Source organism: Nothobranchius furzeri, chromosome 7 (assembly GCF_043380555.1).
Source record: "Nothobranchius furzeri strain GRZ-AD chromosome 7, NfurGRZ-RIMD1, whole genome shotgun sequence".
Taxonomy (NCBI): Eukaryota; Metazoa; Chordata; class Actinopteri; order Cyprinodontiformes; family Nothobranchiidae; genus Nothobranchius; species Nothobranchius furzeri.
The window spans coordinates 54,905,857-54,920,463 of record NC_091747.1 but is presented as its reverse complement, the minus strand read 5'-3'; the positions used below and the strand labels follow the sequence as shown (position 1 = coordinate 54,920,463).

Genomic DNA, 14,607 nt, shown 5'->3' with positions numbered 1-14,607 from the left:
AAAACGGAAAAAGAAATAGTTCTAACAAAATATAAATGCAGTAAATATTTAATCATATTTCAATGTAAATAAAAAACCCGTTCAACCTTAAGTAAACACTATAAAATCACGATACAAGCCCCTTAAAGACTCATGTCTGCCAACTAATTGTCCTTTTTTCGTGTCCAGCGCACGGTCGAAACCAAAATATGTATTTTATTTTGAAATGTCCAGCCGGAAACACATTTCTTTGTGCTACTTTATGTTGATGAGCCGACCTGAATGTCCCGAAATGTAGACTCGGGAAGCTGCATTGTTATTCGATCGTATCTTCTCCGGTTATTTTATGGACATTAATGAGTCGCGTCTTTTCATGTCCACTGTGGACATCGGAAATGTGGACACCGATGGAAGAGAAGGACTGCCTGTGTCTCTGTCACCAGTGCCACCGGCGGTGATGTGATGAAATGGTTGTGTTTCGTCTCTCACGTCCACATCCAGACAGCATCGTTTAACTTTTCAAAATGAGGATTTTTCTGTCTCTGCTGAAAAACACAAACCCTAAAATCGAGTATTACTCCAGGTTTTCTCCTTCCCCGCTCTCCATCAAGCAGTTCCTGGATTTTGGTGAGTAGCTAGCTAGGAAGCTGTAGAGGACGGAAACAAAACAAGAAGAAGAGGGGCCTTTAATGGTGATTAACGTGGGTTTCAACCGTGACCTCCAGGCTTTGACTGGTTATTAATAGAAACTGACCAACATGTCCTGAGGTGACAGAGTTATTGACGAGAGAGAAGTGTCCTTTTAGTTATCATTCACCTGTTAGCGCAGGTAACTGGTGGCTTTGTGCGTTACTGTGAACATGTGGTTTTTAACACGCACACCACAGGTGTTTCAGCTCAGTTTAGGACAACAGTCTGCTTACTGGGCCACAAAAAGCCTGAGTCATTGTTTTAGTCCTGAAATTTAAGCTGACTTAAGGATTTTGTTTATAGTTTGAAGTGGACACAAGATCCAAAACTCATTTTTTTGCATCCGTTTGTGCTGCCATGTGGGCCTTACTTACTGCCTCTATAAACACTCCAAACGTGAAAATAAACCCATCCATTTGTTTTCTGTTAGTGTTTGTTTTTTGGAATTATGCTCCTAAAACAAGCCATTTAAAAATGTTCCTGTTTGTGATGTCACAAACTGGTAAATTAGAATAGAGTAAGTAAGTAAAAGTTTATTTATATAGCGCCTTTCTCAGATATAAATCACAAAGCGCTGTACAACATGATAAAGATCAGGGCAAATACCTCTAACCAATAAAAACATAAAAAAAACAATAACAATGATAAACGTAGAAAATAAAATCATGACTATAAACAAAGTGAAGGTGTGAACCTGAACAAAGCCATCTTTTTGAAACATTTAGGGAGGGAACGCCTGGATGAAAAGGTGAGTTTTTAGATGATTTTTAAAGACCTCTACAGTGTTAGAAAGACAGAGATTTGAAGGTAGACTGTTCCAAAGTCTGGGTGCAATAGTCTGAAAGGCCCTTTTCCCTTTGGTTTTCAGTCTGGTTCGAGGAACAGCCAGCAGGTTTTCAGATGTGGATCTAAGGTTCCGAGAGGTGGTGTGTGGGGATAAAAGCTCAGATAGGTAGCTTGGAGCCTGTTTGTTAAGAGCTCTATAGGTCAGGACTAAAACTTTAAACTGTATTCTATATTCTACCGGGAGCCAGTGGAGGGACTGTAAAACTGGAGAGATGTGAGCTCGTCTGCTGGATTTGGTTCGGAGTCTGGCTGCTGCATTTTGGATGGCTTGAAGGCGTGAGAGGGAGGTTTTGCTGAGACCAGTAAAAAGAGCGTTACAGTAGTCTAAGCGTGATGACACAAAGGCATGGATTATTTTTCCCAGATCTGCGGTGGAAACCAGTTTACGGACTTTTGAAATGTTTCTCAGTTGAAAGAAACAAGAGCGGGAGATGGTTTTGACGTGTGAGTCTAAACTTAAAGCTGGATCAAAAATAACTCCTAGGTTTCTAATGTTGGCCTTGGCTGATGGGCAAAAAGAGGCAATTTCTTGCTCGATTTTTGGCTGAAGTTCCGGGACTGCAGCGATCAGCGTCTCTGTCTTGTTAGCATTTAAGACAAGAAAGTTGCTGGACAGCCAGTTACTGATCTGGATCAGGCAGAGTACAAGTGTGGCCAGCCTGTCCAACTGGTGTGGCATAAAGGACATATAGAGCTGAATATCATCAGCGTAGATGTGGTGGGAGATGTCTGGGAAAGACTGAATGATGCCAGCTAGGGGAAGAATATAGAATGCGAATAGTAGAGGCCCTAGAACTGAACCTTGTGGGACCCCGCATTTTAGAGAGGCAGTATCTGAAGAGAAGGTTTCGGACTTCACTGTGAATGTTCTGTTAGTGAGATAGGAAGAGAGCCAGTCTAGAGCAGAACCTGAAATCCCAGCCAGGGCATTTAACCTGTTTAGTAGTACGTTGTGGTCTACAGTGTCAAAAGCTGCACTGAGGTCAAGCAGGACCATGACAGAGCATTTCCCTGCATCAGCAGCCATCAGGAGGTCATTATGCACCCTTACTAGAGCAGTCTCGGTTGAGTGCTGCTTCAGACAGCCAGACTGGAAGGGGTCAGAGATCTTTGACTTAGAAAACCAGGATCTGAGTTGGGTTTCAACAACCTTCTCAAGTACTTTGCTGATAAAAGGTAGCTTAGAAATGGGCCTAAAGTTACTGGTGGAGCTGTGAATAGAGCCACCTCTTACATGCAAGAGAGAGCTGCTCCTGGATGAGCAGACTCCTCTCCGAGCCTGCTTTGGAACTTCTCAGATAATAGCAACCTGAGGGGTGGGGGGGTGGGGGGAAGCTTGGCCAGCTCCAGCTTGCTTTCTTAAAGTGGCAGAGCCCTGAAATGGCTTATTCTGGAAGGTACTGAAATGTCTCAAATAAATCTGCTCAAATTGCTTTATTTGAGAGGTATTTTGTACAAAGAACTTCACAAAAGTCTATTTTAATCAACCATAGAACTATTATAACTTAAGAAAACATCCCCTTTAACATCAACTTGAGGTTTTAATTTCAGAGAAAACCAAGTGTGGTTGACTCAAAACACAAGAGTGAAGTTAGTGCCCGTGTCTCCACTGTTCTCCAGCCTTTTTTCTAATCCATCTGATGACACACTCTTACATAATTTGTTCTTGCAGCTGTGGATCGGATGTGAGCAGCAGAAAGTGTGTGAGACTGTGGATCAAGAAGGTTCAGGGGCTAAACGGCTGACTGGTGGGAATAAATGAAATGTAATTTTTACTCGAGTCATTCTCAGTCAGGTCCCGGGCAAGTCATGACATGAAAACAGGATGTGCCATTCCAAGTCTGTTTGTTTTTTATCTCTTTTGTTTCCTTTCATTTTTGCTGATGCAGGGTAAACCTTTAGCCTAGCGGTGGCAATCTCCCTTTAATCCTGCTGGGTCGTTACATTTCTAACCCCATTAGCCTCTTGAAGTCACGTACCAACACAGTCAGGATAGATACTGACACCCATCAACTGAATGGTCTAAAGCGGGGAAATTTCACCACATAAATCATCTGTTCCACTTAAATCTTAAGCAAGAGTCTCATTATTGATCTAATGTAGTTTCTCTCTTACGAGCTTTGACTTCCTAATGTGGACTTCAGCATCTGTTGAAGCTCTTGTCTGACATTAATTACAGCTACAGACAGACGGGGAGCTTTAAAACTTCTTTGGATCGCTGTGTGGTGGACAGTGTCCTGACATTTTCCACAACAGTCTTCTATGGGAGCTGCTCAGATGAACTATTCACCCTCTTTCCCTCAGGCAGAAGCTTGGGCAGCCTCAAAGTCCAGATGGAGAAACACCTTCTCCCCTGAAGCAGTGAGGCTCATGAAATCCAACCTTTGTTCTGTCTTCCTGACTTAGTTTACTTGAACATGATTTTTTGTGTTTATTAGTGACTTTGGGTTATTTATTTATCTTTTCAAGCTAGACTGCGTCACACATTTTGTGGTTGGGTGATATTCATTACTTTTGTGAGTCGTGGAGGATGGCTGCTTATACTGAGCCAGGATTCTCTGGAGGTTTCTTCCTGTTAAAAGGGAGTTTTCCTCACACTGTCACTTTATGCTTGCTTAGTACGAGGATTGCTGTAAAGTCACTGACACTAGTCAGTGACTTGATGCAATTTGCTGGGTTCCTTATATAGGAAACATTATTTCTGATTGGCTTAATGAACTGACCTGGATTGGAATGTTTATTATGTGAAGTGCCTTGAGACGACTCTTGTCGTGGTTTGGCGCTTTATAAATAAACTTGAATTGAATTGAATTGAATTTTGTAATTTCAAAAGCAAACTCAGTTTGGTTTTGTGCTTTTCATGCGTTTGCAAGCCAACATGCATGTGGGACTTGCTGCATGTTTCACAATCTGAGTGATATTAAAGCTGCGATGGTTAATTTGATAAACAAATTAGCTTAAAACATAGTTTTTCATGCCTCTTAACAATGTTCTGACACAGTAGCTATAAATATAGCATGGGCTGCATGGTGGCGCAGTGGTTAGCACTGTTGCCTCGCAGCATGAAGGCTGCAGGTTCGAAACTCTGCAGCCTTTCTGCGTGGAGTTGCGTGTTCTCCCCATGCATGCGCGGGTTTCCTCCGGGTACTCCGGTTTCCCCCACAGATCACAACATGCCCTATAGGTTATGAAATGTAAGTCGCTTTGGATAAAAGCGTCTGCTAAATGAATAAACATAAACACAAACAAATATATTGTAGAGATTAAAAAAAAGAAGAAATTAATAAAGTGGTTTTCTCACATTTGTCTAAAAAGTTTCACCCATAACGTATTTTGGACCGAAAGCAACTATTGGACCATCTGGTTGTCGGTCTCGCCGAACCACAGCACTTCCCAGGGTCCTCCACTCATTACGCGCTCATGTATTCAGCAACAGAACATCGCTGGTGTGAGGTTTTCCGCTCAGTAATATCAGAGAAGGAGAAACAGCCAGCTGCTACCGCTTTAACTTTTGGAAAAACTACCAGAGTCCCCCCAAAAAAACCACCATCTGAAGTCACGGACACTAAAACACGTTTGGAGCTAGAACACAGCAACTGGTGTTTATCTCTCTCGTATAGTTTTGAAATGCGGGTTTCCGGCAGAAGCGTCTCGTGAAATATACCTGAGGAGAGGGTTGAGTGTTTCGTGACCATGTTTGTGTTCAAAACCTAGCTTGTTCTCGCTAAACTGGCTTTAAAGCAACACTAAACAACTTTTAACAAGATATTTTTTTAAACTGATTTCGGTGGTTCGTGAGTCAGAAACTTTACACTCTGATGCCCTCTTCTGGCCAGAAACTGCACTAAACAACTTTGATGATTTAGATAAGCGGTCGTGGGACATCTTTACCTGCTTTTTGGCTTTACTGTGCTGGTAGCTTGTAGGCTAGCAGTTAGCTTTTTCAGTTCATCGAACGTCCGTAAAAAGCACAAGTCAAGTTGTTTTCTTCTTTGTTGCATACCTCCAAACTTGTCGCTTTTTTGTGAAAATTGCCGTTTTTGAAATCAAATATGGCGTCGACGTGAATCGAGTTGGGTTTTATGCAGCAGGTGATTAACTGGAGAACCTGGATTGCAGATCCCCTTTAACTTCCCAACATTTATTTGTATTAAAAAAAATCTAGGAAACTCTAAAAACGTGTCTTTGTCTTTAAGGGAGGGAGAATGCGTGCGAGAAGACGTCCTACATGTTCCTGCGTAAGGAGCTGCCGGTGCGGCTGGCCAACACCATGAGGGAAGTCAACCTGCTGCCTGATAACCTGCTGAGTCAGCCCTCCATCAGACTCGTCCAGAAATGGTGAGAGCGTTTTCTTTGGCTTTCTTCCAGACAATAACTTTTATGATCGGCTGCGTTGTTGGGAAGCCTGTGTGACCTTTGCTCTCTGTGTGCTTTATCAGGTACATGCAGAGCTTCGTGGAGCTGCTGGATTATGAGAATAGGAAGCCAGAGGACCCTCACACTCTGAATGAGTGAGTGAATATTGACTTTATGATAAAAGTTAATGAAAGGAGCGCGTAGGGACAGAATGTCCAGCTGTTGCTCACTGGCTGTACAGGCTGCAGCTTATCCCCTTAGTCCCTGCACAGGTAACTCCATGTTTGTATCATAACAATACTCCGTCTGATTAACAGAGAAATGCAGACAGGAATTTGTATAGGCCTGTCTCCACAGTTAAAGTTAAAGTACTTCCTAGAATTGGGCGACGGTGGCACAGGAGTTAAGTGCTGGCCCCGCAATCGGAAGGTTGCAGGTTCCGCTCAATCTGTTGCATTCGTTGTGTCCTTGGGCAAGACACTTAACCCACGTTGCCTGCTGGTGGTGGTCAGAGGGACCGGTGGCGCCGGTGATCGGCAACCTCGCTTCTGTCAGTGCGCCCCGGGGCAGCTGTGGCTACATTGTAGCTCATCCCCACCAGTGTGTGAATGGGTGTTTGAATGGGTGAATGACTGATTGTGTTGTAAAGCGCCTTGGGGGTTCCAGGACTCTAGAAGGCGCTACAAATACAGGCCATTTACCATTTACAATTGTTCAGCCTGCTGCAAGAAACGGCAGATTGAGTTTCATCCATCCATCCATCCATCCGTCCGTTCGCTTGTATCTGCAATCTCGTTCTTTCGGTCACTACCCAAAGCTCATGGGTGAGGGTAGGAACGCAGATCGACCGGTAAATCGAGAGCTTCGCCTTCTGACTCAGCTCTCTCTTCACCACGACAGACCGGTACAACGCCCGCATCACTGCAGACGCAGCACCAATCTGCCTATCGATCTCACGCCCCAGTTTTCCCTCACTCGTGAACAAGACCCCGAGATACTTAAACTCCTCCACTTGGGGCAGGGCCTCATCCCTGACCCGGAGAAGGCATTCTACCCTTTTCCGAATCAAGAGTTGAGAGTTTATAGATAGAATTTCTCAATTCAATACATGGAAATGACAAAAATGCATCGTCACTAGCATTTTCCAAACATCAGATCAGACGCTGATCCACATGCTTTCATCTTTTTTTGTAGTTTTCTGGAGATTCTGATTGAGATCCGGAACCGTCACAACGATGTGGTTCCCACCATGGCTCAAGGGGTCATCGAGTACAAAGAGAAGTTTGGCTTCGACCCGTTCAGCAGCAGCAACATCCAGTATTTCCTCGACCGCTTTTACACCAACCGCATTTCTTTCCGCATGCTCATCAACCAGCACAGTGAGTCTCACAAACGCGCGGGCTTTCGTTTGCTCTGAGCTGTTTCTGTAAGGTGAAAGTTTTACTTCTGTGCGTTCAGCCCTCCTGTTTGGTAACGACACCAACCCGGCTCACCCCAAACACATCGGCAGCATCGATCCCACCTGCAGCGTAGCTGAAGTCGTCAGCGGTGAGTTTCAGAACTTTCCGGTCATCCAGGGTCGGAAAATAAAGGCTACTGGACTTCTGCTATCTACTTCCAGATGATTTACCTTTTCACCTGAGGAATTTTGATTGAGAGATGACAAAAAAAAAAGCCACGTGTGTCAAAAATCACCATTAAATAATGAGCAGATATTTGTATCCTAGTTTCCCTTTCCTCTTTCTTCTGTTTCCCAAGCGTGAGCAAAGACACACATGGAGGGGCTGTATGCACCGTTTACCTCACGGGGGCCTTTTATAAATGCCTTCCAGATGTGTAGCACATCCAGAGTCCGTGCATGTGAAAAACTCGGCCGTCACCATGACTAAGCAAGTATTAGACAAGTTCATGCAGACATCTGTTGCTATGGAAACTAAGCTAGCAACAGTTAACCGAGTCCCTCAAGGTAAAAAGTTTACAAATAAAGAAGAAGCGGGTAAAATTTAATGTTTGGTTTGTACAATAAGCCAAAAGTTGTTGGAATGGTTCAGATCAAGGATGTCCAAAGTGCGGCCCGGGGGCCATTTGTGGTCCTCGGAGTGATTTTGCGTGGCCCCTAATTGTTTTTCTGGAGTGATGGGTTTTGTCTCTCCAGTGGGGTGTTCATGTAGACTCATACTCCGACATGCTCCGATTTGTGCTACTATGCTAACTTTGGAGCTAAATAAATCGCCATAAAACAATTTTTACTCTTTTTAAATTAACTCATTCATTTGCATTTTTTTTACTGTGTGGGCATCGGAACGAGCCCCCGCACCGTGAGAACAAACATCTCAGCTCTAAAGCCGATCTTCATCTGCGTACATCACACGTCACGTGATCAGGAAGCAGAAAATCCATGTGTTAGGAGATCTTTTTGGGCTGCTGCTGTAATAAAAGTGAGGCGCGAACCGGAAAAGCTTCTGCCGATCACAATTCAACAATGGATTATGACAGAACAGATAATGCTCGAAACGCGCGGATTCTTCCTGATGTAAGAGGTGAGTCTTCGCTTTGTTTTGGTTGTTTTGGCGTCTACATCATCCTAGCGCGCAACGTTCTGTGACTCATAAAAAAACTGTAAAAACGGTGAAAAACGCTGGCAGCGAATGAGTTAAGGGATTAACATTTTCTGTAGGCCACGAGCACTTCTGCTGAGATTTACCCACAAATGTTTCCATGATCAGAGATGCATACAGAGACTTAGTGCCTTTTTCTAACTCCAGAAATGCTCAGGAATAATTGCGGGTTTGAAACTCACTCTCAAGATTTTATAGCTGGTTTAGTTTTGGTGACTCCTCTGTTGGTGTAGATCTCTTTCTGCACCGTGGATCACCACATCCCTGCAGAGTAGCTAAATCAGCGAAGTGTTTTCTATTTTAAATCACAGTTCATGACCAGTTTGTTGGTAAATTTCATTGGTGCTCCAGCGCTGGGGTTCAGACTGATTGGGTCTGAGCCAAGAGCACTGCAACCTGAAAATACTGGCATCCTAGTGGTGTGTTTTCCTCGGAGAAGCCTGTAGTTACCGACTCTTGAGTCCCTCTAATGACAGGAGTTTAAACGAGTCTGATCTGAGGTTTAGTGAAAACAACCCTGAACAAGTCTCGGACCAAATGTTAAGGTTGTTTTTAACTCTGTCATGCCAAAAACCTAGAAAGTCACAGCAACCTGAGGCCCTGTACACACAGAGGGGGTTATCCCACAAAACGATGATCTGTTTCTACGGTTCGGTCTGTGATCCACAGGAAAGTGATGATAAACGGCACCTAAAAGTATTCTTTCAAAACCTCCGACCAAAGTGGAGATTAGCGTAATCTCCGTTGTCGGGATTTGCTTGTTGACGTAAATAGCCAGCATCCTCACTGCCGACATCTCGTGCTACCTGTTTACGCTAGCTTGTTTTTAAAATCTCAGCTACTGATCTATGTAGACCACAGGTGAAGAGTTTGGGAACTGCTGCCACCTACAGGTTTGGCATGCTTCTGAATGAACTCCGGAATGCACTGGATGTTTTTCCGGAAATCAAGGTGGTGTGGACCCATTTTATTTTCTAGATGGGTGTGGGAGGATATTGGCTTTTATAAAATCCCGGCTACATGTGCACATGGCCCACGTGTAACCCAGCTAAGGAAATCATGACCAGTAAGGATAAACTGTGACGTCCCACTTTGTGAGTTGCTTTCATTCGTTGAATATATTCCTATCATAATTTTCCCTTCAAGCTTCTCTTTACACTCACTCATAAATGCAGACAGATCATAGTGTGTTGTTGCCTGAAGGGCCGGGGATCTAACCACCAACATGCTCTGCCCCCTTTCACACGTCTTTGTTCAGATGTCTGACTGCTTTTTGTTGAGTCTGATCAGAACTAAAACTGTTTAGTTTCGGCGTCTCCGACTTTGTTGAGTCATCCCGTTTTGGCTCTTCCATCAGATGCATATGACACTGCCAAGATGTTGTGTGAGAAGTACTACTTAGCTGCCCCCGAACTCAAGATTGAGGAGTTCAACAGTAAGAGTTCCTTTAATTTTCCACCCAAATTGCTGCATGTGTGTTTGGTGCTAAGTTGTCTCTCTTGCCTCCAGTGAAGGCTCCAAAAAAGCCCATCCAGGTGGTGTACGTGCCCTCCCATCTGTTCCACATGTTGTTTGAGCTCTTCAAGGTGAGCGGAGCTGCTTTTGCACCCACCGGTTCTCCGATTTTTAAATGTAATTAATTGGAATGTAAGAAGGAGATGAATGATTGAACTCTGTGGGTGTTTGCAGAACTCCATGAGGGCGACGGTGGAGCTTCATGAGAACAGCGCAGAGGGACTTCCACCTGTAAAGGCACGAGTCACTCTGGGGAAAGAGGATCTCTCAATTAAGGTAAACAAACAAGTGAAGCGTTATTTGAACCTTTTCGCCTCTGCTTGTCCTTTGTAACTTTCCAGATATTTCCTTTTAAGATCAGTGACCGAGGAGGAGGCGTTCCTCTGAGGAAGATCGACCGACTTTTTAACTACATGTACTCCACTGCCCCGACGCCGAGCCTGGAGCCAGGAGCTGTCCCGCTGGTTCGTGCTTTAACAAAAACAAATATCAGTGTTTACCCTGCTGATTAAAAAGAATAAAAACTCTTATCTCACACACTCGTGTGATAAAAATGTTCTTTTACTTTTCAGGCTGGATTTGGATACGGTTTACCCATTTCACGGCTCTATGCCCGATACTTCCAGGGGGATCTGAAACTCTACTCCATGGAGGGGGTGGGCACAGATGCAGTCATCTATCTGAAGGTGACATGACTCAGCATAATGTGAAAAGTGTTGACGTTTTGTTTGTCTCTGAAATACATTTTACTTAGCTTGGTTGAAGTTCAAAACAGTGTTTATGCATTTAAAAATGCGTTGTTTCCTGTTGAGGCTTGATTTTTCTTTCTGTTGAGTGCTATTGTAAGAAGGCGTGTAGCTTTGCTGTGGATAAAAATAGGAAGCAGGAAGAAGTACACCTCAGGCTTTGGTGTATGGTTACAAAACTGAGCAGCTGAAAAGTTCAGTTTGTTTTTATCTGAATACAGAATGACAGAGCAGGCTTTTAGAAACTCATCAACAGGTTAGAAGAACCAGGAACTTATTAAAGAGGGGCGTGTCATTTCATCAGAACTGGACTGGTTGCATTTTTGTCCATTCGTGTGCCCATAACATGGCTGAAGGAAGGTGTCAGAATAATGCTTACCTTCCTCAAACAGTACAGGGTCTTTTTATTTAAGGGCTGTGAGGCTGCATTGTGATTTGGTTTCTTTAGTGAATAAATAACAGTTTCTGCTTTTTGCAACAGTCAAACTGTTAAAGGATAGGACGAGCAACAACAGTGTCCAGTTTGACCTCCATTTTAAACATGGTAGGATGCACAGAAAACAAAGAAGGGGGGGGGGGGGAGGAGGAAAATTTGTGAAAAGCCCCAAAAATCAACGATCCCGGATGAGCCCCCAAGAATGAAATGGATTTTTCATCAAGAAGGCTGAAAGGACAAATATTTAGTCCAGGCTCATTGGAACATTTAAAGGCATTTCTGTGAAATTATAGAAACCAAAGATAAAGAGAATTTAGAACAAAGGAAGGAAGTCGCACAACTTTCGTGTGGTTTTCTAGTTTCTCCAAACACTGCTAATAATGAGAAATTATTGACAAAAGGATGCGGCACAAAGCTGGTGTCTGTAGAGGAGCCCAGAGGAGGAGGCCTTATGACCTTTTTGCCCTTTGACCTGCAGGATCATGAGCTGTATTTAACTATATAATATGTTGCTTATTTCAACCTACATGTGAAAACTTGCTGTTTGATCTTAGCTACTGCTAAGCTAATTAGCCCATCTTTTAATACATTAAAGCTAGGATAGGAGTTCAGGCAAGCTACTTTTTGAAAACAATTCAAAGATCAACCCCCCCCCCCTTTTTTTTTTTTCAGTTATCCCCTTCATGCCAGACCTCCAGAATACAGGAATGCGCAATGCTTGCTTCCAAGGATTCCACACAAAATAAGAGTGTTTTTCTCGCATTTGTCTAAAACACATTGCCAGTAATGCATCCGATTGTCAGTCTCGCAAATGTGCCGCCCATCCCTGGGTCCTCCATTCATTACACTCGAGGAGAAACGGCCAGCTGCTACCACGTTAACTTTAGGTCAAACTACCAGAGTCCCAAAAGGAAAAACACTATGTGAAGTCACAGTCAACAAAAGACGTTTGGACCTAGAAATGATGACTAGTGTTTAGCGCCATCTCGTTTCATACAGCATTGCGGGTTTTTGGTTTTGGCAGAAGCGTCTCAGGGAAAATACCCAAGTGTTTCATGACAATGTTTGCATTCAAAACCTAGCTTGTTTGCAGATTTGTTATAACAGCTTTCACGTTAGATGGTACCAACAACTCTAGACCAATACTTAGTCATGTCTTTGCTGTTGTGTTTCTCCATCTAAAGGCCCTCTCCAGTGAGTCCTTTGAGCGCCTGCCTGTATTCAACAAGTCAGCTTGGCGCCATTACAAGACCAGTCCGGAGGCGGACGACTGGAGCAACCCCAGCAAAGAGCCACGAGATGCCAGCAAGTCCATTTACAAAGCCAACAGATAATTCTGTCTGGCCCACTAGCGTAGCGCTCGGCGTGGAGCATGCACACCTAACCATTGCCTCTGAGTGTTTGTTTAGGATTAGACTCACTTTAACATCCCTATGGTGACTTAAATTGGCACCCAGTGGCAATAACCATCTTTAACGCAGCTTTCATTGTCCATTGAACCTCCTCTAGATTCTCCCAGTGATCTCCCATTTGTAAATGGCCGTGTTCTTTGGTGACAAATGTAGAAATCATGACCATCGAGCTGAACTCACTGCATCACTGCTATCTCTCCCTCTGTCTCGTGCAGTTTGGCCTGCCCCGGCTTTGCTGACCAAGCTTTTACTCCCTGTGGCTGAATAAGCTACACGCTGCTGATTGAGAGTGTTTCTCAACATCGGGAAATGCTTTCTCATTCTGAAAACACAGGGAGAGGTTAGTGTCAGTGAAAATGGGAAGAAGAAGAGGAGGAGGTTTCATTTCTTTTATTTTTATTTATTTTTTTCTTTTAAAGAAGGACGCTTGACTGGCCAGTGTGTCTTCAGCATGGCAAAGTCTTGGTTGCACTCCTTTATGGGTTTTTTTTTCAGTCAGAGAACATTTTTGAAATCTAGCACCTTTTGAGGAAGAAAAGGATAAAGTTCAAATTATTTTTAAAGCTTTAGAACTTAAAATAAATAAATAAAAGGAAGCCCGATATGAGGAACGGGTGATGTTTTTAAAACTACCTTCAAGGTTGCGCTAGAGCTGTTTTATAGGATACGTGATAAAAACGTACGAGTTTGTGTTTCTATTTGACCTGTTTAGCTTTCTTTTCTAAAGTTAACCAGCCACTCACTGTTGACAGAGGATGTCGATTCTCGTTGGACGTTTTTGCTCACGGTCCAGCCTTACAGGACCAAACGGGTGTGTGAAAACACCCCGGTTCATTCCAGCATTGTCTGCTGAGTGGCTGCAACAACACCAGCAAGACGTATTGTTCAACCCCTCGTAGAACAAACTGGACCTGCTGCTTCTGAGTAAAGGATGCAGCTCTACATGTCTTGAATTTGTGCTGCTGCCATGATAAGTGACACGCTTGCTGCTCGGACCCGTTAACTTAACCCTGCTTTGGACTTCACCGTGCCTGACTTGAATTGCTACGAATCTCTGGAGTCTTCTGAATGAGTTTGAACAAAGCTTGTACATTTTAAAAATCCACCTGTTTTATTATGATTTAGAAGGTGCAGCTAAAGTGAATTGGTAGCTGACAGATTGTTCAGTGGTTGATAGTTTAATTATAATTTGTCAACTGTATGCTTTATATATTTTCTTATTTATACAAGGAGAAGTCATGTGGCACACAAAGAGGAGCTGTTGGATAAGAATACGGTCAAAGAAGTCTAAAATGTTTCTGGGCACTGAAATGTAGGATAACAATTGTATATTTTCTCACTTGTTAAATGTTTTGAGGCACTTTACTAAGCTTATTTGAAACTATCAATAACCAAGTCAAATTCTAGGCTGACTGAATTATTTTTAAATGATTCAAAAGGGCGAGTTCAAGCCTGAACGCGTGTTTAAAGCAGACAGTGGGACGTTTCATCCACCTGAAGCGTTTCCCTTTTCTCCTCCAGCTTCTTCTGACGTGACAAGAAGGACTGAGTGTTGGAAAGCTTCCATGTCCTGTAGGTTCTCCATGTTTCAGGCCTGTCTGTAGAGTTTCATCACTGCCACTGCCTTTGAAAACCTGCCAGTCAACCTGAGGGACTCAGTGACACATCTGCTGTAAATGAAGTGATGTCTAATAGAACTGAAGGTGGTGGTCAGTGGTCCTAGGATACACTCTCCAGTCTCCAATCTCAATGATTCTGTCGTCAGAGATTCTACCTGGACCATTTCAGAGGATATTAACAAATAAATATATTGTGGATGCTGTATATATCTATAAATATATAGATTGAAGTGATCACTGTTTTCCATCCACATAAACAAAACAACTTTCATCACAATGAGGATTCTGATGTGATTCAGCATGAAATCAACTTGCAGTACAAACTTGACAATAAAGAAATCTGTTCTGTGTGTCTCATTTGTCTGTTTTTTATGTGGATTTGATGAAAAA

At 43.2% G+C, this 14,607-nt stretch overlaps 1 protein-coding gene across 1 annotated transcript; it reads left to right on the top strand.

The window, feature by feature from the left end:
* The first annotated feature begins 213 nt into the window (after positions 1-213).
* On the top strand, positions 214-14,574 carry pdk3a (pyruvate dehydrogenase kinase, isozyme 3a). Its single transcript, XM_015955326.3, has 12 exons — positions 214-606; positions 5,712-5,853; positions 5,955-6,026; positions 7,066-7,250; positions 7,330-7,419; positions 9,847-9,924; positions 9,999-10,075; positions 10,179-10,280; positions 10,361-10,468; positions 10,577-10,690; positions 12,371-12,491; positions 14,120-14,574. The coding sequence occupies exons 1-12, from the start codon at positions 504-506 to the stop codon at positions 14,200-14,202; spliced, it is 1,275 nt and encodes a 424-aa protein (XP_015810812.1). The 5' UTR covers positions 214-503; the 3' UTR covers positions 14,203-14,574.
* Positions 14,575-14,607: the final 33 nt, after the last annotated feature.